Source organism: Marmota flaviventris, chromosome 17 (assembly GCF_047511675.1).
Source record: "Marmota flaviventris isolate mMarFla1 chromosome 17, mMarFla1.hap1, whole genome shotgun sequence".
Lineage (NCBI taxonomy): Eukaryota > Metazoa > Chordata > Mammalia > Rodentia > Sciuridae > Marmota > Marmota flaviventris.
Genome location: NC_092514.1, coordinates 60,968,013 through 60,988,714, shown reverse-complemented (window position 1 = coordinate 60,988,714; position 20,702 = coordinate 60,968,013). Strand labels below are relative to the sequence as shown.

General features: G+C 48.5%; 1 protein-coding gene across 1 annotated transcript; it reads right to left on the bottom strand.

The window, feature by feature from the left end:
* Window positions 1-406: 406 nt before the first annotated feature.
* LOC114101985 (keratin, type I cytoskeletal 14) lies at window positions 407-4,672 on the bottom strand. The gene is made up of 8 exons (XM_027947193.2): window positions 4,178-4,672; window positions 2,880-2,962; window positions 2,195-2,351; window positions 1,874-2,035; window positions 1,665-1,790; window positions 1,352-1,572; window positions 1,214-1,260; window positions 407-659 (listed from the first exon to the last, which is right to left on the bottom strand). Exons 1-8 carry the CDS (start codon window positions 4,670-4,672, stop codon window positions 562-564), a joined length of 1,389 nt encoding a protein of 462 aa, XP_027802994.2. The 3' UTR covers window positions 407-561.
* Between the last annotated feature and the right edge of the window lie 16,030 nt (window positions 4,673-20,702).

The window sequence follows — 20,702 nt, the reverse complement described above, 5'->3', positions numbered from 1 at the left end:
TGTAGGCAAATGTTTGTGCTTCTCTGAAGTTGTGGTATAGGGAAAATATCTGTAGTTTCTAATATATTCTCAAGAGAATCCTCAATCACAAAAAAATGCTAAGAATCCTTGACCACGCACAGTGCCCAGCACCTAAAAGCACCAGATATCTGGTAGATAAATGAACAAATGAAAGACTGAATGTCCCCCTGTGCCCTGGGAGATTACCACATATGACCTGGTACACACATCTATCACTATCTTCTGAGATGGTGAAAGCCATTCTGGGACCTGAGCCCAGTCCACCCCCAGGCCCTTTCTCCCAGTCCCAGAGGCCACAGCCAGGTGCTAGGACGGGTTCCAAAGAAATGCTTCCCCTGCCTTCTTCCCACCCCCACTCCCAACAATGACCAGGCAAAGGCAGGAATTATGCAACTCAGATAAAGAAGCTTTATTGATTGCCAGGAGGGGTCAGGGGTAAAGTGTGTTGTGACGTGTTTGGAGGGCAGGAGAAGGCATCTTCAGGTGGATCTGTGTCCACACGGGGGGGGGCTTCCTAGGCCTGAGCCGTGCTGAGCAGCCTCAGTTCTTGGTGCGAAGGACCTGCTCGTGGGTGGACACCACCTTGCCATCGTGCACATCCATGACCTTGGTGCGGATCTGACGACTGGAGGAGGTCACTGAGGAAGAAGGAGATAGGGCATTAGCAGAGGTGAAGAGGCAGTGGACAAATCAGGAGTGGAGAGGCCAAGAAGTTGGGACTTACATGAACTATCTCCCTACTGCCCTCTCCCCTGATCATTCATTCACTCACTGCTGTTGACTAAGCACTGATACCATCCAATCGTTTCAGACTAGGGTTCCTTAAGGTCATTGACAGAGTCTGTGTCCTCAGATTGAAGCTCCCTAATAATTCAGACCCAGCTAGTTCAGTCCAAATAGACCCCAATGGACTGGTTTTGGATGGAAGGAGACTTGTTTGCTGTCCATGGTGCTGACCACATAACCATGGGGTCTGCCTGGACATAGGGTGGGAGAATTATAAGATAGGAGTCAAGGCTGCTAGCCCTAAGAGGGTTAGAAAATGACCTCTTCTACCCAAATGGATTCTTAACAGATACTGGGTAAGAATACTATAGCTCCACCCTTTGAGAAGCTCTTAATCTATGCCCTAGACCTGCTCGGGGACCTGGAGTGGTCTTGAGCCCAGGTTTGATGAAAAGGAAGGTCTTACCATCTCTGGATGACTGAGAGCCAGAAGAGAACTGGGAGGAGGAGAGGCTGTGAAGACAAAGGAGAAAGACCATTAGACACTGTGCGGGGTGGTAGTGAACTATAGGGGCGCGAACTAGGGGAAGGGCTGGGCACTCACTGGGCATCCTCGCCCTCCAGCAGGCGGCGGTAGGTGGCGATCTCCTGCTCCAGCCGCGTCTTCACGTCCAGCAGGATCTTGTACTCCTGATTCTGCTGCTCCATCTCGCAGCGCAGCTGTGCCAGCTGCTCCTCCACGCTGCCAATCATCTCCTGGATCTGGGCCAGCTGCATGCAGTAGCGGCCTTTGGTCTCCTCCAGGCTGTTCTCCAGGGATGCTTTCTGTGAGGAAGGGAAAGAGGATCAGGGATCATTGAGGATGGCCATTCCCTCTCTGTCATCTTGTGCCCACCCCATGCCTGCAGCATTCCTACCATGCTGAGCTGGGACTGCAGTTCGATCTCCAGGTTCTGTACGGTGCGCCGGAGCTCGGAGATCTCGCTCTTGCCGCTCTGCACCAGCTCGCTGTTGGTGGCCACTTCGCGGTTCAGCTCCTCTGTCTGCAGAAAAGAGAACAATATTCGCACCAGAAGGCCTCAGAAGGCTGGAGGTCTGGGTCCCTTCCTCTCCAAATGACACCCACCTTGGTGAAGAACCATTCCTCGGCATCCTTGCGGTTCTTCTCCGCCATCTTCTCGTACTGGTCGCGCATCTCGTTCAGGATACGGCTCAGGTCCACACCAGGGGCTGCGTCCATCTCCACATTGACATCTCCGCCCACCTGGCCTCTCATAGAATTCATCTCCTGAAAAACCAGAGAAGAGTTCACAGTCAGAAGCCTCATGACAGCTGCTGATTGGGGATCTCTAGTCCCAGGTCACCTGAACCTTGCCCTCCCATCATCTCAATTCCATCTCTTCTCTCCAGCCATTCCCTAAAGCTGGATTTTCCATTCAGCTCCCACCTCTTCATGGTTCTTCTTGAGGTAGGCCAGCTCCTCCTTCAGGCTCTCGATCTGCATCTCCAGGTCAGCTCTGGCCAGGGTCAGCTCATCCAGCACCCTGCGCAGGCCGTTGATGTCGGCCTCCACGCTCACACGCAGGTTCATCTCTGTCTCATACCTAGAATGACCCAAAAGAAAAGGAATGAGGTACCCATCCTGGTCACACTGAGAGCTTTGTTCTCTTTCCCTGCAGCTTCTTCCCAGAGCTGGCACCCGGTGGGTGGTTTGGGAAGCCAATCTTAGACACAGTGCCCATTGATTGCTCAGATCTGAAAATTCCTGGGATCCTGGGAATAAGACAGTTCATTATGCTGCAGAATTCGGGGAGGGAGGTGCTTCTAACTTCAGTCAACAAATAAGACTCAGAGCTTCCAAATATAATTATCTGCTGCACTTCAGGGGTAGGTGGGAAAGAGGGAGTTCCTTCCTCTCCCTGAAACCGTGCTTCCTGAACCTGGCTGTGGATCAGAATCACCCAGGCAACCTATTACAAATAACTGAACCAAAATTCCAAGGGTGGGGCCCAGGAGTCTCGTACTTTTACAAGTGCCCCACGGGCACTAGTCAACTGTGTTTAGGAAACACTGATCCAAAAATACCCCACCCTGGGAAGATTGGACATTCTGAGCCACCACTGCAAACTCACTTGGTGCGGAAGTCATCAGCAGCCAGGCGGGCATTGTCAATCTGCAGGAGGACATTGGCATTGTCCACAGTGGCTGTGAGGATCTGCAGAATAGGAAGGGAACAGGTCATTTTTCAGATGAACATCCATCCGTAGTCAGAGGTCACTGCAGCCTACATTGGCCTTTACTCTCCTACCCTTGCCTGGTCCCCTTCCTCCCCAAAAGTCTTTATCATAGTGGTCTAAAGAGCAACCCCAAGTAATCAGGCTTTGGCCCAAAACTGGCTCATGATCATCAGAGGAGGTGGAAAGAGTCTGGCCCTAGAATCAAAATCGCTGAGGTTCTGGTCCCAGTGCTGTCACTGACTTGTCACAAAACCTAAGGCAGGTCTCAGGGCTTGAGTTCCCCCCTCCGCTCCCTAGACCCTCTTCATGCTCTGGATTCTCCTCTTGGCATAAGCCGCCCTGCCAGCCCTCGGCAGCACACACATTCCGTTTCAAGTCCACAGGGCATGGGACCTCAAGTGGGATTTTACCAAGAGATGAGAACCAACTAGCACAGAGGATTAGAAAAAAAGGAAGCAGGGGAATAAAAAGAAATTAGATGGAACCCCAAGCTGGATGATGATCCTTCCCTCAATTGTCCTTAATCTGTGCAAGGCACCAGAGCCAAGCAGGTTCAGCAAGAAGGGTTTAAGGGGGTGGGTAGAGGGGAACTGGAGGCAGATGGCACAAGCCCACCAGGCTTCCTATTGGGCAGGGCACATATGTGGACCATGATTGAAGGCTGTGGGTTTTTTAATCCCCGCCTGACTATAGAGAGGTCACACGGTGCCAAGGCTCATGGGCGGCAGCAGCCACAGCTCAGACTAATGAGCTAATGAGCGGTTTGGGTGTCTAGCCTCGTCCCGTTACAGCCTCGCTCCTCCCCTGCGCTGGAGAACAGGTAGCTGCCTCCTGTACTATACTAGAAGGTGGGGTGCGAGGGCTATCATCTGGGCTCTGCCATGACTTTGCTCTTCAGCAGGTCACATGACCTCTCAAAGCTTCAACTTCTTCCTTTGCAAAATGTAAGGGTAGGAAACACGGGTCTCACACAGTCTGAAGACTGGAGCCCAGAAAGGTATGAGCAAGGTGGGGGAGGGGAGACCCTCTTCTCACTCACCAGCTCTGTTTGGGGTGTCCAGGACCTCCGATGAAGATATCTGGGGTGAAAGTTTGTCCTGTCTACAAATCTAAAGCTGCTCATGGCCTAAGGCCTCTACTATGCTCAGAGGGAGGTAACTGGAATGGTTCCTCCTGCTGCCCAGTACACCCACCTTGTTCCTCAGGTCCTCGATGGTCTTAAAGTAGGGGCTGTAGTCTTTGGTCTCAGCAGGCCGCTGCCTCTGGTACCAGTCTCGGATCTTCACCTCCAGGTCGGTGTTGGCCTCCTCCAGGGCGCGCACCTTGTCCAGGTAGGAGGCCAGGCGGTCGTTGAGGTTCTGCATGGTCACCTTCTCACTGCCCACCAGGAGCCCATCACCACCGCCAAAGCCACCACCGAAGCCACCACCAAAGCCACCACCAAAGCCGCTACCTAGGGCCCCACCAAAGCTGCTGCTGCTGCTGAAGCCACCGCCATAGCCGCCCCCCATCCCGCAGGCTCCCCCAGAGGAGAAGCGGGAGGAGGTGACCTGCAGGCCCCCATAGGTGCTGGGAGCCCGGTAGGATCCTCCGGCCAGGACAGAGGAGATGCGGCTGGAGCCACCACCAATGCCACAGGAGCCCTTCATGGAGCTGGAGGAGGTGAACTGGCGGCTGCAGGTGGTCATGGTGCCAAGGAGGAGGTGAGTGAGCGAGCGAGCGAGCGAGTCGGCAGAAGGAAGAGAAAGGTGCTCAGGGCGGCTGAGAGGATGCCGGAGCTTTATACTGGTGAGTAGGGGGCGGGCCTGGCATCCTCCATCCCCCTGGGCTTTCATCACGCACGAGCCAGGGCCAACTCCCAGTTAGATCCCTCCCCTCCTCCGCCTCGTCATGTCTGTCATATTTTACTGGAAACTCATTGTTTGGGGTGTTTTGGGCTTTCTTGTCCCGCCAGGTGTGATTCACAGGGGGAGGTGTGGGCCTGCAGGCTACACTTTCCCATCGAGCCCTGGGAGCTGCAGCCCTCAGGAACCCGCGTGCTGGGCTCAGCTAGGGTGACAGAGAGCAGAGTCGTTCTCCACCATAAACCTGGTGACCCGATACGTTCCTTATTACCTGGTTGGGCCCTTCTCCTCCACAGACAGGAAGACCACCACTGCAGCTGACTGACACCTGGCTGGAGGAACACCAGCAAGGCAAAGTCACCTGGGGTCCAGACGTGCCACCCTCACCATTACCACCTATTAAAGAAGTCGAGACTGCGGTGCTGGGCTGGCTGTGCTCAAAAACCTATCACATCCCTGAAACATCCCCAGCCAGTCCGGTGGTGCAGACTTGCCCCTCAACTCCCCCATGAAGGGAAATCCTGGCAGGTCTCCACATCCTTCCTGAGGGGAGGGGATCACATCTGCCGCACATCAGCGGACAGGCCCCTGGCATTGGCTGCTCAATCGGGTCACAGGCAGGAAGCCTCATGGGCCCAGCCAGAGACATCAGGGAAAAGCACGGAGACAGGTGAGTCTTGGCTCTGCCATTTCCACCTATATGAGCCAGGGCGGGACACTTCTCTGGGCCTCCAGCTTCTCTTCTGCCAAGTGGGAGCCCATACCATCCACTGTGCCTGCTGCAGTCAAGTCTGAGGATCCAATGTGACATCGTATGTAAACTGAGCATGTGCAAACTCTGGTAAGGGGGCGAGGCAGCACCCCTGGAACAGGCCCCAGGAGCTCTCTCTGCTTCCAGCCCTGGGGAGTCTGCTCAGGACAGCCCAGATAGGGGCAGGGGTCTGCCTCAGGCACCCTCACTTGAGCTCCTTGCTCAAGTGACACAATAGGTGTGTTAGGGAGGAATGCAGGCACCTGGGAGTAGAGCAGGACTGTGCCAAGGGTGTGGTCAGAGTGGACACGAGGGTCCCTGACTCCTGAGACCCTGAAGGTCAGGGGACATTTCCAGGAGTTCATTTGATTCTGCCCTAGAGGTTTGTGTATCTAGACCTCAGTGATCCCACTTCTCGCCACCAACTTCCCAAAGCAGCCCCTTCCAGCCCCACCTGTTTTCCTGCCCGCCCCTCAGCCCCACGGACCCCGGCAGGCATGTTGGGAGGAATGTGGTCGTGTCTGGGGCTGCCTGACGCATCCCATCTCCCCAGACAGGCCCCAACAGCCCCGCTGGAGGCTCCAGGGCTCTTCCTAGGATCAACTGCTCCCAGGAAGGAAGCACAGACTCCCGCCATCCCCATCCCGCCTCCACTGCCACCAGAGCAGAATTCAAGGAGACCCACCCCCTATAAGACTTAAGAGTTCAGAAGACAATGGCGAGACAGACTCTTGAGGCTGAGGGCTCCCCAAATCTGCAGTGCCAAGGACTCGCGAGGATGTGAGTAAGCCAGGGCCCCACCCTGCTCCACCCGCCCCTGACAGACGTTCCTAATCTCCTTCCAGAGATTGGTCCCCCCCCCACCTGGGCCCAGCCCTGCAATTTCCCCAGTGAGAGGCAGCAGGGGTTTTGGCTTGGGCACAGATGCCTTTGTTGGGAGGCATGTTGCTATTGGTTTGGGGTGGGGGTGGGGTGCCCTCACTGGAGAAAAATGCAGCATCCAGAGAGATCCAAGGAGCTGGAGAAGGGTGCAGAGCCCAGTAACAGCTTCCTCAGTGACCTACCACCCTACTTCTCTCTCTCTCTCTCTCTCTGCTAGAAGTCCAGGAGACAAACACCCCTCACCCAGGTGAGGACACAAGGAAAGCTCAGCTTCCCCCTTCATCCAACTCAATGGAACCTCCCTCCTCCTCCTCCCCCTCCCCCTCCCCCTCCCCCTCCTCCTCTTCCTTCTTCTCTTCCAAGGGGGATCTAAACAATAAAGATGAAGGGAACTCATGACAGATAAACCCACATACACATTCTCAGAGAGGGCATCTGCCCGCCCTCCTCACTCTGGACTGTGGATCTCCAGCATGGAATACACTGAGGCCAGCAGACAGTGTGGACTCATTGATCAAGGACCTGCCATGGGCCCCACCAGGAAGGGATCAGAAGACACTATAATCCCATCCCTTCCCCCTGGTGCTCCTGACAGTTTTGAGAAGCAGTTTTCTGGGGCAGCATGGGTTAAAGGCTTAGTGGATATCAGAGACCTCTGTCTTCTGGGGCCTAGAGGACTCCCCACCTCTGGACTTCTAGGCAGGCTTTGTGTGGGTGCCATTACTTGCCCTTCCCCCAGCCTGCCCAGAAAGGAAGAAAGTGAAGGAAGAGCCTGGGGCGGTGCCTCTTGTGGTTAGTGAGTCTCCCAGCACCACACCACTGGGGGGAGACCCATGCCAATCCAAACAGGTGAAGTAGGCAGGGCCAGGCAGCCCCCAACACAGCCCGCATTGTGTGCCGAGGATCGGGCTGGGCACTAGGGGGTGGCATCCTAAGGAAAGAGCAACCCTGTCTGAGGGAGACAGCCTCTGCCCTCAGAGCCCACGGTCTAAAAGTTGGTGGCGATGGTTATAATAAGATGTGGGTGGGGCCAATCTGGAAGATTTCTGGAAGCTACTTTGAGCTCAACTCAAAGTAGCTTTGAGACTGGGCATCGGGGAGGGGCAGGATTCTCAGAATTGCATCTTTCCTTCCCACCAATTTCTCTGGCTACTTCACAAATACATAACTGCTCATGGGGCCTGGGGTGCTTTTAATTTTGAATTTTGAAATAATTTTAAATTCTCAGAAAAAGTGACAAAAAATGTTTAAAGAGTTTGTCTGTACCCTTCATCCAGCTTCCCCTAATAACATATTCCATAAGCATTGTACAATATTCACAACCAGTAAATTAGCATTGGCACAATGTCATTAATTAACTACCGTCTTTCCTGAGATTTTGCCAGTTTTCCACTGATGTTCCCTTTCTGTTACAGGATCTGATTTGGGATCCTACATTGTTTGGGGCTGGCATATCGCCTTAGTCTCCTTCAAACTGTGACAACTCCTCTGTCTTTCCTGGTCTTTCATGACCTTGATACTTTTAAAGAGTACCGATCATTTATCCTTTACAACATCCCTCAGTTTGAGTTTTCCTGTTGTTTGCTCATGCTCAGACTAAAGTTATTCATTCTAGCAAGAAACCCATAGAAATAGTGTTGGGTCCTTCTTATTCCTCCTATTCAGTCATATAGGACAGATATGTTGATGTGTCTTATTGCGGTGACGTTGACCATGTTCACTGGGCTAAGGTGACATCTGCTAGAATTGTCCACTATGAAGTTTCTATTTTTCCCTAAGAAATACCTTGAGGAAGATATTGAAAGCTAGTAACAAATTCCATTTCTCCTCCAACTTTCACCCACTAAATTATGTGTTGCCCAGTGGGCTCAAGAGCCTTATTGAGGGCTGGGGCTGAGGCTCAGTGGACGAGTGCTCACCTAGCATGCATGAGGCACTGGGTTCAATCCTCAGCACCACATAAATGTAAGATATAGTGTTTGCCTAAAACATAAGAATAAATATTTTTTTAAAAAAAGAACCTTATTTATTCTGGACTCTTTGAAGGACGGTGTGGGTGCCGGGAGAGACTTGGAGTTACAGACCTAGAAAAAGAATTCTCTTGCTCCCTCCTCTAACCCCCAAGCCAGACTGGGTGTCCTCAAACCCTCTCCAGGGCCTGCCTAGGACACGCCATACTGGCTCTCCTTGGAGAGATACCAAGTGTCTCTCTAATTACCACTGCCTAGAGTCTTTTTCTAGGCCTTGAGAGCCCTTTCAGGAAGAAGTAGGTAGTCAAGGTCCTTCCCGGGCCCCAGGTGGGGAGTCTGAGGTCCAGAAAGGCTCAGACTTGAGTGACAAATTGTTATTAGACCCCCAGGGTCTTCCCAGAACTGGGCTTCTTTCCTTCTCTGCTGGCCCCCTTCACGCCTCAGGCATCTGTGTATAGCACTCAGGACTGTCAATTGCAGGGATAATGGTCTGGGACCTAAGCAGCCTCAGCTCCCAGAGGGCAGGGCTAGGGTAGGGACAAGGAGCAGGTGAGCAGGCAGGACTGCAGGCACGGGAGTTCACTGAAAGCCTAGAGCACCTTTCTGAGGCCCTGCAGTCCCCTTTTCCCTAGAGAGTTCTGCCACCCACTGCTTTCCCAGGCCAGCCTGCCCATCTGGGCCAAGCGTCCACGTCAGAGTCTGGTATGACAACAGGCAGGCCAAGCTAAGTGTTTCAATGTCCATGGCCTGGTCTGAGCCTCTTAGCTATGCTGCAAAAGCTAGTGGAACAAGAGCTAATCATCCCACATTGTAGATGACAAAGGCCCAGGTGTCAAGGAGCTTCTCAGTGTCCACAACAAGAAGATACTCAGGATTCAGCCCCACTTTGCCTGGTTTCCACCTTCACTTTCTGCCGGGTTTCTGTTCTCGAGACTAAAAGGCTCGGGGGTCACTCTAGTTAAACTGGGCTAACTGGGCTGCACGAAATAACCACACAAGAGACACAAATACCTTTTTCTTTGGGGTTGCTGTGACAGCTCCTCTGACCTTAAGGATCCGCAGAAAGAGAGGAGAAGCTATTCAAATGAGGCAAGGGGTCAGGTTTCAGGGGGCTGAGTCTATCTTCATGATGTCCACTGTCAGCAAGTTGACTGACACCTGGGTAGGCCACACCCAAGGGCACAGGAAGAGGAGGGGACACACACAAGGCACTTCCATGGAAGATTCTATCCAGGGCAAGGGGTTATATTACAAAGGAACAGGTGAGCGTAGCTTCACCCATGGGGCTGTAGCAAGACACACCCATTTCTGTGACTGAGCGCTTCAGCACCCAGCTGGGGAGTGTAACTCAGTCACCCGTAAGGTTGGCCTCCCACAACTTTCAAATGACAGTTCACCTCCTGCTAGAAAGTCCCCAAAATTCAGGGTCAAAAGGGCCTCAGAAGTCATCTAGATCAATGTCGTAAGTTTATAAGGGGAAATCATGAGACCCTGAAAAGGGAAGGGGCATGTCCAAAGTCCCACAGCACAGTCTCCTTCAAAAGTAAAAAATATTTAACAGTATCACCAGGGCTCTGAACGAGGCAGGATGACATTATGTTCTGTGTCTGCACCCCAGAGTGACATTCATGTTGTTAAGAATATGGAGAGCCATGCACAGTGGCACACACCTGTAATCCCAGTGGCTTGGTAGGCTGAGACAGGAGGATCATGAGTTCAAAGCCAGCCTCAGCAAAAGCAAGACACTAAGCAATTCAGTGAGACTCTGTCTCTTTTTTTTAATATTTATTTTTTAGTTTTCAGCGGACACAACATCTTTGTTTGTATGTGGTGCTGAGGATCGAACCCGGGCCGCACACATGCCAGGCGAGCGCACTACCGCTTGAGCCACATCCCCAGCCCGAGACTCTGTCTCTAAATAAAATTCAAAATAGGGCTGGGGATGTGGCTCTGTGGTAGAGTGCCCCTGGGTTTCAAACCCTGGTACCAAAAAAAAAAAAAAAAAAAGAAAAGAAAAAGAAAACACAGAGTCAGGTGGCTAAGAATCAGCAACAGATTAGTTCATAACGCCTCCATGAGTCCCCAGTAGAGGGAAAATACAGTTTAAATTCTCCAGCCCATTACCCATGTTGCACCCCTCCCCAGTAAATCAAGTCCCATCCTCAACAGGTCAGTCTCCTCACTGACCCCTACATCCCCATCCATCCCCTAGCCTCTAACTAAATGTCCACATCTGTCCTCTCTTCCTACCCAAATCCCTCACTTTCTTTAGGACAAAGTCTCTGCTCAATACATAGCTTAATATGTGATTTCTGAAGACTATGTGGCATAAAGCCGGTGCTCATTGAAGGAAGGAAGAACAGGGTGGGAGAGGGTGAGGAGACAAGGAGGAAGAGGAAAAATGGGGGGAAAGCAAGGGAATGTGGAAAAGTAGATGACTAGATGGATGGGTGGGTGGATGGATGGATAATGGGTTACCAGATGGATGGATGCATGGTAGATCAATGAATGGAGGGTGATTGAGCAGATGGTTGGGTAAATGGAAGGAAAGATGATAGATGGACAAGGGAGTAGATGGCTGGAAGGAAGAAATGATAATGGATGGATGGATGGGTGGATGGACAGAGGGATGACTAAAAGGAAGGTGGAGGATGGGTGGGCAGGTGTTGAGGGATAAATGGAGCTCAGAGAAAGGGCAGGCAGCCCAGCCCAAGCATCCGAGAGGAGCTCTTAACCAACGGAATCTTGAAGATAAATGGATACTAAGCAAGCCAAAAAAAGAGGAAAAGATATCCCCTTTGCTCAGTGAAGCCCCTGAGCAGAGACGAACAGGTGTTAAACAGGTCTGATGGGAACTGCAAACAGTTAAATATGGCTGCCACTGTCCGGCCCCTGATAGGAAGGCACTGAGGATCTCAGACTTCATCCTGAAAACATCGGGGCTAGTGAAGGGCTCTAAGCTGGGCAGTGATGCTGTTGGGTATGTTTCCAAAGGTCACTGTGGTATCTCGTGGCACACACTTGAGAGGAAAACTGGTAGGGAGGACTCACCATTATCCAGGTAAAGGATGGTGTTGGCTCAGACCTCTCCTCTCCCAGGAAGTCCCACCCCGGCACTTCATGTCACTTTTCTCTCCTTCTGTCCTTCCACTGCCTCTGTGATCTGAGCCCCCATCATTATTCTACGCCATGCCTTAGGGAGTCACAGAATCTCTCACATAGTAGGTGCCTGGTGATAACTTGGGTCTGGTGAGGAAGGCACAGCCCTTGCCCTGTCCACCCAGTCTGATGGTGGAGGGTAACCAAGCCCAGGGTTTTCTCTAACCCATAGGCTCAGGGGAACCCAGAGCTGAGGAGCAGCAGAGTAGGGTGGTAGCATTCAGAAGCTTCTTGGAAAGGGTGCTTTGACTCAGATTTGAAAGCAGGAAGAGGCCTGAAGGGTGGAGTGGGGAGGGCATTCCCAGCTGGGGGCATGGCTGTGGGAACTCCAGGCCTCAGCAGATGAGTCACCCAAGAGTCAGCACTTAGGTCAGAATAGCTGGGTCAGGAGTCTTTTTGAGGCCAGGATGGAGGGACAAGGACACAGGGAAAGAGGCCATGTTAAGAAATGAAAGGAGTTGTTTCCACCAGTCAGAGGCTTCAGAGATCCAGCATCTTGCAGCCCACCCCCCTTCCTGGACTGAAAGGTGTCACAACTGAGGAAGAAGCAGGACCTCCCCTGTCCGAAAGACTGTGGTTCAAGTCAGACTCCACCCCCAAACAGACATGAGACCTTGACAAGCCACGGCAGCCTCCACGCCTCAGTGTCCTGCCACATGGGCATGAAGATAGTTCCCACCTGGCAGGGGCATCAAGAGGAGTAGATAATTCAGAGTGAGTGGCTGCCAAGGAGCTTGGTGCAAAGTCAGTGTTTGATTTTTAAAAAATCCTTAAATTAAGCCCAGAGTTCAACCAGTGGAGGTAAGAGTGAGCGCAAAAGAGAACAGGTATCAAAATTCAGGCAAAGATCTTGAGGTAGAGAACAAAGAAGAGTCCTGAACAGGGCTGGCCTCTGGAGTGATGGAGGGGGAACAGGCAGGGAGGCCAGGGGGAGAGCTCGGAGGCCATCAGTGATGATGTAGGTCTGTAAGAACCTAGCCAGGATGGAGTCTGTGGGACCCTGCTGAGGAAGAGGGAAAAGCACACGATCCTCTGAGGCTGGGGGCCCAGTGCTGGCTTCCCTTGACCTCGACTAGGGGCTGAGGAGGCAGGAGCTCAGTTCTCATGTAGTCCTGAGACCAAGGAGATCCCCTAGATCATTCAGCATCAGCCAGAGCTGGTTCTTCTCCTCCAGCCTTGACTCTGGGGGCAATGGAGGCAATATCTGAAATACTTTTATGTCCCCCGGTTCCAAAAGAGGGCTTGGCTTAGGAAAAAAGACATATTCTATCATAAAACTAAAACTATCCAGCAAGAGTAGAAGATAAATCAAGAATTTGGTTAAAATTAAAGAAATGAAATTAGCTTATAGAAAAAAGAAAGAAAGAAAAAGAAAGACTTGGGAAACAGAATATATTTATGAACACATGTTGGTTGCAAGCAACAGAAAACCAACATGAATTAACTTCTAAAAGAGGAGGTTCATTGGCTCTCATCACCAAAACAGGGAAAAGGGGGCACAAGACTGCCACAGGGAGAGGCCCACTGCATCCACCCTCTTCTCTCTCTCTCTCTCTCTCTCTCTCTCTCTCTCTCTCTCTCTCTCTCTCTCTCTCACCTCTGCCTTGCTCTTTCTCCTAACTTTATTTGCACACATCCAGCTGCACCTACAAGGCAGCCCTAAGCTCATCCTTCAGCTTAAACCCAGAGAGGATTAACTTAAATTTAAAAAATCACAGGAAAGCCTTCTGCATGGCTCAATATGGTCAGTGACTGGATTCCTAAGACTAACCCAGCAGGTATACATGTCCCCCCGACCCATGACCAAGAAGTGTCTGGTATCAAAAGAAGGGGGCACAGACCTGGCCCAACTCTTAATGATCCAAACAGTCATCCCAAATTGTGGGATGGGGATAGTTACAGGGAAGAAGAAGGCTAACTATACCTGACACTCAGCTCTGGGTTTCCTGGCAGCCAAGATAAAAGGGAAACATGGAATTTAAAACTCTCACTAATTGGAGGCACATCTGCCAGTCAGGACAGACACAAGCATCTTTTAAGATCTCAGAAGACGGTCTTCATAGAATCAGAAGAGACAGAGAGGCTTCAGTTTACGGAGCTCCTGCTGTGCCAGGAACTCAGTATCTCGTTGAATCCTAACAACCTTTCTGTGACAAGGACTATCTACAGACTTCAAGAGGAGGCCTCCCTGGGCCTCAGGCCCCAAGAGCCAGTGTCTCCTGCAGCTCCTGCCTCCTGGAATTCTCCTCCAGCTACTACTAAATATGTGGGTGTCCCAAAAGTGCCAAGCAGCCCTAAAAATCCAAATACCCTGAACCTGGCAGGATCAGAACTTGCCTTCTGCAGGCACCAACCTCCAAACACTTCTGGGCACTCAGTGGCCAACTTTATCATGTTCTTAAATCTAAACAATCAATAAATCAAGCTCTGATAATAGTGTTTTTTATTTTCATGGTGTAAATACCCCCACCATGGCCAACTTCCACCAATGGAGGTGAAGTCACTTAACATAGAGTTGGGGAGAGATGTACAGTAACACACCAGTATATAGAATATCCACCATATGGAATAAAATAATTATAAGTAACCTGGAGAGCACAGGTGTAGTAAATGTAGTAAAATAAGCTGGAAGTAATAGGCTTTATGTATTACCTTTGTTCTCGATGTAATTTAATTAACCCTAAGCTTATAGAATTTAATTGTTAAATGCTGGCTATGTTTAACAGTCAGCTTGAAAAATTCCTGAAATTTGAACCTTGGCACTCAAGAGCCAATATAAGGCAGCTCCAGCACGCCGATGGGCCTTGCAGTTTAGGCCATTAAACAATAGACTAGGAGAAGCAAGCAAAAAGCAAACCAACCCTGCTTCCCAGTGAAAGAGGGAAAACAGATTGGAAGAAGGAGGAGAAGAGTTGGTGGCTCCAGTGATAAGAGGAGACTATCCAGGTGGATAGAAGTGGAGGCTGCGTCCAGAAGCTACCCAGGCTTCACCAGCCTAATCAAGATCTGCCTGCCCCCAGGGAGCCCCATGGGAACCCTGGTGGCAGGATGCAAGACTGGGTGGCCACATTCTCTGGTCTTTTTTCAAGGGATCCCAACAACAGGATTCTATTAATTGACTTCTCTGTCAGTATCCAGAGAGGATCCCTCTGCTGCCATACCCAGGGCATGTCTGTCCTCGTGCTCTCCCTGTTTGAGTGATGTCTTTTGTGTCCAAAGATTTGGTTTACACTTCTTCCAACTTAACCCACATGGACAACAGCCCCTTCAAAGAGCAATGGGGGGTGGGAGGTGAGGGTCCCAGGCATGTGGGAGGTAACGGAGGTGGTGGTGGTGATGATGGTGGAATGGTGGTAATAATGATATGGAGTGGGGTGGTAGGGGTGATGATATTGGGTATAGCAGTGGTGTTGTAGCAATGGGGATGGAGGTGATAATGGTATGGGATGTGATGATTGTGGTAGAGACAGTGGTGATGGAAGAGGTGGTAGAAAAGGGAAGTTTATAACACTTTTGTTACAATGTTTTTGACACCCCTGAGTTGAGTCTTGGTAGAAGGAACAGAACCAGTTTAAGCAGCTCTCCCCTGAGGCTAGCTTAGAGGTGAAACTAACCTCTACCATGGTCACCACCCCCACACACACTAGAGCCACCTCCAGGAGAAAGAGGACAAAGAGCACCTTCCCTACCTGCCTGCTATAAAAAGTATTTCATTTAAGTCCAGGGTAGCTCCTGAGTTGTCGCTGTAGTACCACCCTGCTCCTACCCAGAGCCCAGCACAACACCTGGTCCAGAGTAGTCTTAAGTGAACTTGGGCTGAATTCACTGAACTACCACTAGAACTTGATTTCTCTACAAACCTAAGCAAGTCAAATGAGGCCAGGGGTCTGCCCTCCTGGGAGCCATTCTGACACCCTACCTACCATCCATACATCCTAGGGTAAGTTGCTTAGCCTCCTTGAGCCTCAGTTTCTTCACCTGTAATAGGATGAGTCAGGTGAATGGAGCTGACAGAGAGCACACAGGGAGGAGGCATTTGCTCCAGCATAGTCTTGAGAGTCAGTCCACCAGCCCTGCTGCAAGAGTTCACTGAGGCAATAAAGGGTTGGGCCCCTTTGAAAACTGTCACAAAGAAGAGGAAAGGAGCGAACAAATATTTATTGGGTACCTACTGTGTGTTTTGTCTACCCTTTGTCACTTTTAATCCTCACATGACCCCTTCAGGTAGACACTGATACCCTGAAGTTACCGATGAGGAAATTAAGACTCATAAACAAGAGGATCTTCTCAACTTCGCCCTCAAAGTTCAAACCCAAGTTGGCCTCGACCCTCCACACCACTTTTTTCAAAAGATTACAATCTTACTTTAGTTATTTTTTTTCTTTTGGTTATCACTTTTAATGGACTAATCATATTATTATCTGATCACAACGTAAATTAAAAACATATGCTATGGTAATATAAAATTGACAGGTCAGATTAGCGAGGAACTTGATGTGGTATTCAACAAATTAACTGAATTTTTGATGTTTAATTTTTTTTTCCCTGGTGCTAGAGATTGAACCCAGTGCCTTGTGCCTGTTCAATTTTGGTTTGATTTTTTTATTCATACACATGCATGCACAATTTTATGCATAAGTATAAAAGTTTGTGCACCATTTTTTCCCTTCCTATTTTTCTTGGATCCCTGTAGCCCCCTACCTGTTCCCTCCATTCACATCCTTCCACCCCAACCTCAAGGCAATCTATGTTAATAGTTTCATATGTATCTGTTCATACTTCTGGTGTAATCATACATACATACATACATACTATATGCATATATGTAAATGAGAAATGAGGGATCTGTTATTGTTTATTTCACATAAGTAAAATCAATATACTACATATGCTCTTCTTTCTCCCCAATACCTGGAGGAATCCCTCCTTGCCATCTGACATGGGTCCAATTTATTGACCTTGATGACTACCTAATACTCCATGGTATAAACGGATCATTATTTAACAACCCATTCGTTACCAGTACAAAATTTGCTTTTCATTTTCTCTCTCTACAAATAATGCAGCAATAAATATCCTCATATGTATATCCTTTTATTTCTATGAATTAAATATTAAATGAAACCCCCTAAATAACCAACAAATCATCTTTGCTATTGATTCCCACATCATGAGGCTGGAAAATCGTCTTGGAGGATAAAAACTCTGGGACTAGACAAGACTAATCAATGTTTTCTTTTTCTACATATCGTTTGTGTTGTCATACTCTCCATGTGGTAGCTAAAAGCTTAAGGGGGAAAAAAGTATATCTGTTTGATAAGCAATAATTTTATAGTTGGAGGAGAAAGAGGGACCCCTGCAGCCCAGCAATGTGTTAGCAGGGAGTGAAATAAAAAAAATGGGGTCTCCTCCTGCGCAGCTGCCATCTTTGCCTTACCACATCTCCATCTGCACAAAGCCATCAGTGGCCATGGAGCTACATCTGCCCATGGTGGTGATCCACCTAGCACCTTAGAGGAAGGAGCAGGTCAAGATCTCCACTGGCTTGGTGCCTCAGCTCTGGTAGATAGGGCTCCATCCCTCCAGGACTCAATGGGTATTCACTCTCTCATCTACCTACCCATGGAAGCTGCCTGGTGCTGGTATAGTGAGAGGCACACGGAACGCACAGAAGTACTTGAGTACTTCACAGAAATCTGAAGGAGCAGAGACTTCTAAACCAAAGATCCATGGCTTGACTCCACAAATCTTGACTGAGCACCCCTTGTGTGTAAGGTACTGTCTAAGGGTTGTTGTTGACTAGAAAACAAAAAGTTTCCTTGTGTCTGTCTTTCAGGGAGCTGTCAGAAAGTCTTAAACATGCTGCAGCGGTGGGAAAGCAAGCATAGCCAGTTGCTTATCTCAGACACCAGGAGAGACACTGAGCTTTTTATAGCTCTTGGAAACAATGGCTCCAAAGAAAGCAAAACCTTACGAGTTGACCACTAATTCATTTACATCAGCAGATACACTTTATGGGCTATCATTAATTCTTACTCTAGTTATTGTCTTAGCACTTCATGCAATTATCTAAAATAGTATTTCACAAACTCTGACACTAACTCAAGCCTAAGGAATCCGAGGGTGTGTTCCAAATAGACAAGTTACGAGGCACAGAGGGAGTGTTCAATCTCCTCACCTCGGGTCCAGGATTTTAGAAGTGGGAGAGGCCGTCAAAAGCCAGATGCAGTCTGAATTGGGACTTGAACCTGAGTTAGAGAAATCCAAGCAGTAAGCATTCCTAGATGGAAAAGCTAGTTCCTTTATTGAAACAAAAACTCACATTTCTGCTTTGATATTGTCCTTCTTTAAATGAATCCAAATGTTATATATAACTAAAAGAACCAATAAAAAAAAATTTAAAGGTAAATGTTCCATTAACACAAGATACAGCGACGAACAAGAAAAACATGGCTCTTGCTCTCATGGGTTTTACTAACAAGCTGTCAGACCCTGAGAATATTGTTGTGTTTGTTTGTTATGCCTCAATTACTTTAGAGCTTGCTATGATTTGAATAGGATCTCCCTGCCCCACAACTCATAATGAGTACGATCCCGAAAGTCATAAGAAAGTCATATGTTCATTGTAGCAAAAGGGGATAAACTTAATCAACTATGGTATTGGGGGGTATGTAGCATCTTTGGAAAGTGGCTAGGTTTAGATAAGATCATTAGGGTAGAGACGCTATGGTAAGAATAGAGACAGACCAGACACATCGACATAGGCGTATACACTCACCATCTCTTGCCAAGTGAAGCCCTGTACTACCTTGGAACTCTGCCAGCAAGAAGGCCATCACCTGAGGCCGAACCAATGCCCGCCCACCTCCTGCCCAATCTGCTACTTTGAACCTTGACAGTCATGTGTCAAAATAAACCTCTTTTTCAGAACCAGCCTCTGAAATTTCATTATAGTAATGCAAGCCTGACAAACACAGATCTCAGTTTTCTCATCTGTCAAGCAGGGACCTTTCTTATGGAGCTTCCCAAGGGTCCATCTAAATATAGTATTTATATATCTAAACTAGTATTTCACAAACTCTGACAATAACTCAAGCCTAAGTAATCCAAGGGTGTGCACTGTGAAGACAGAGGCACAGGTAACTCTATGATATGTTTTTATAATACTAATAAAAGTAGAGGTTGTTCTGACATCTCGATACTGAGCAACTCATGAACATCTGCAGCAGCCCTGGAGTTGAGTAGTAAGCCTGTCTATGTCCCTGTGTAAGGGCCGTCCATAATGTCAGCTTTAAAAGTGACACATGAGTCAACTTACACAAGAAGTATTTAAAAGGCAATGCTCAGTCAGTGTAAATGTTTGGAAATTCCCATTGCCTGCTTACAAACTATGCAGGTTGGCACAGCTTCATTTAAAATCAATTTCACAATACCAATCAAGAAGCTTAAAACATTTGTATCTTCTCACTTAGTAATTATGCTCCTGTAAATCTAGCCTAAGGAAATAATCTAAAATATTGGTGTAAGGGTTGTGCAGAAAGATGATCATTGCTGTGCTATTTTCAATAATAGCAGCAAACAGTGGCAACAACATTAGAAATGTATACACTTTTAATAATATAGAAAGATGTTTCTATTATAGTAATAATGAAAATGGATGCCAAGGGTGCTACTCAGTGATAGAGCACTTGCCTAGCGTGTACAAGGCCCTGGGTTCTATCCCCAGTAGCAAAAAAAAAAAGAATACAAGAATGCAAAATGGTATGAATGGTCAGTGTAATCATAGTTAGAATTATAATGTGTAGATATAAGCATATTTCGTGTGTGTGTGTGTTTGTGTGTTATGTGTGTTTATGAGCAAGAAACTTGTTACCAGTGGTTACCTTTGCATATTGGGATTTTGAGTTCTTCTGAGTCATAGGTTCACCCCATGATCTGGGGAGCAGATTTGGTGAACAAGGTGTGCTTCACTAAAATTAAGAGGGGGAGTAGAGAGGCTGGGGTTGTGGCTCAGTGGTAGAGCGCTTGCCTAGCATGTGTGAGGCACTGGGTTTGATCCTCAGCACTATATAAAAATCAATAAATAAAATAAAAGTATTGTGTCCATCTATAACTAAAAATATTTTTTGAAAAAGAGGGGGAGGAGAGAAACAGGGAGACATGGGATTCAGAAAACAATGGATACAATACAGAAAAAATAAGGGATGCCCAGGATGAGAGTGAAGAGAAATTCTGGGATGACAGTTGGGCAGCAGGCCTGGGGAGCACTCAGAAAAGACTGGGGCAGGAGGACAGGGCTCCGGGAGAGACACCTTCAAGAAGCTGATACTAATGGGATACCATAAAGAAGAGACATACTTCCAGCCATGAGTTAGGGGACAAATGAATGATAGGTACATAGAAAACCTAAGCAAATTGAAAAATATGTATTTATTTCAAGGAAATTCAATATAGTAAAAAATATGATTTGACTATTGTTATTAGTTAAAGCTTCATCCCGGGGTTTCATAAACTGACTTCCAGACCACTCACGTATAATCGAATCAAGCCTTTAATGAAGCACACTGGTGGCGGCTGACCAGAACATAAAGCTGTTCCCCTGATCAGCCCCGAACAATTGCAAGGGCGCTCCTTATAAGCCTGAAAACCGCAAAAGGGATGTTCGGGGGTCTAGCCGATGCAAGCAAGCCAGGTTACAGAAGCAGGAGAGTGCAGTCAAGCGGTGGGAAGCCTAACCAATCACAGTTAGCCCAGTCACCCCAGTTACAGAAATAATGCCCCATTAGGTAGTTCCGTGTTCTAAAATGTTTCTATAGCAAAAGGAAAAGAACATCTTGCCTCAGTCATGACCCTTCTACTTGCCATGGTTGTTCTACAGGACGAAGTCACAAAACAAAATGGAGTCACATTTGCTTCTACTGCCACACTATGAATAATATATAAGTAGTCATACCAATGTAAACATTAAACATTTAACTAATGAAAAATATTAATATACTAAGAGGTGGGAAGAAGAGAAGAAGAAGTAGGGGGGGGGGGCGTTGGGGTTGTAGTTTAGTGGTAGAGTGCTTGTCCCCCACGCATGAGCCACTGGGTTGGATCCTCAGTACCA

Coding starts and splice junctions, on each gene's coding strand:
- LOC114101985 (XM_027947193.2), bottom strand. CDS start 4,672: ATGACCACCTGCAGCCGCCAGTTCACCTCCTCCAGCTCCATGAAGGGC. Junction 1,261..1,351: donor CTGGAGGGCGAGGATGCCCA/GTGAGTGCCCAG, acceptor TTGTCTTCACAG/CCTCTCCTCCTCCCAGTTCT. Junction 660..1,213: donor CTCTCAGTCATCCAGAGATG/GTAAGACCTTCC, acceptor CTTCTTCCTCAG/TGACCTCCTCCAGTCGTCAG.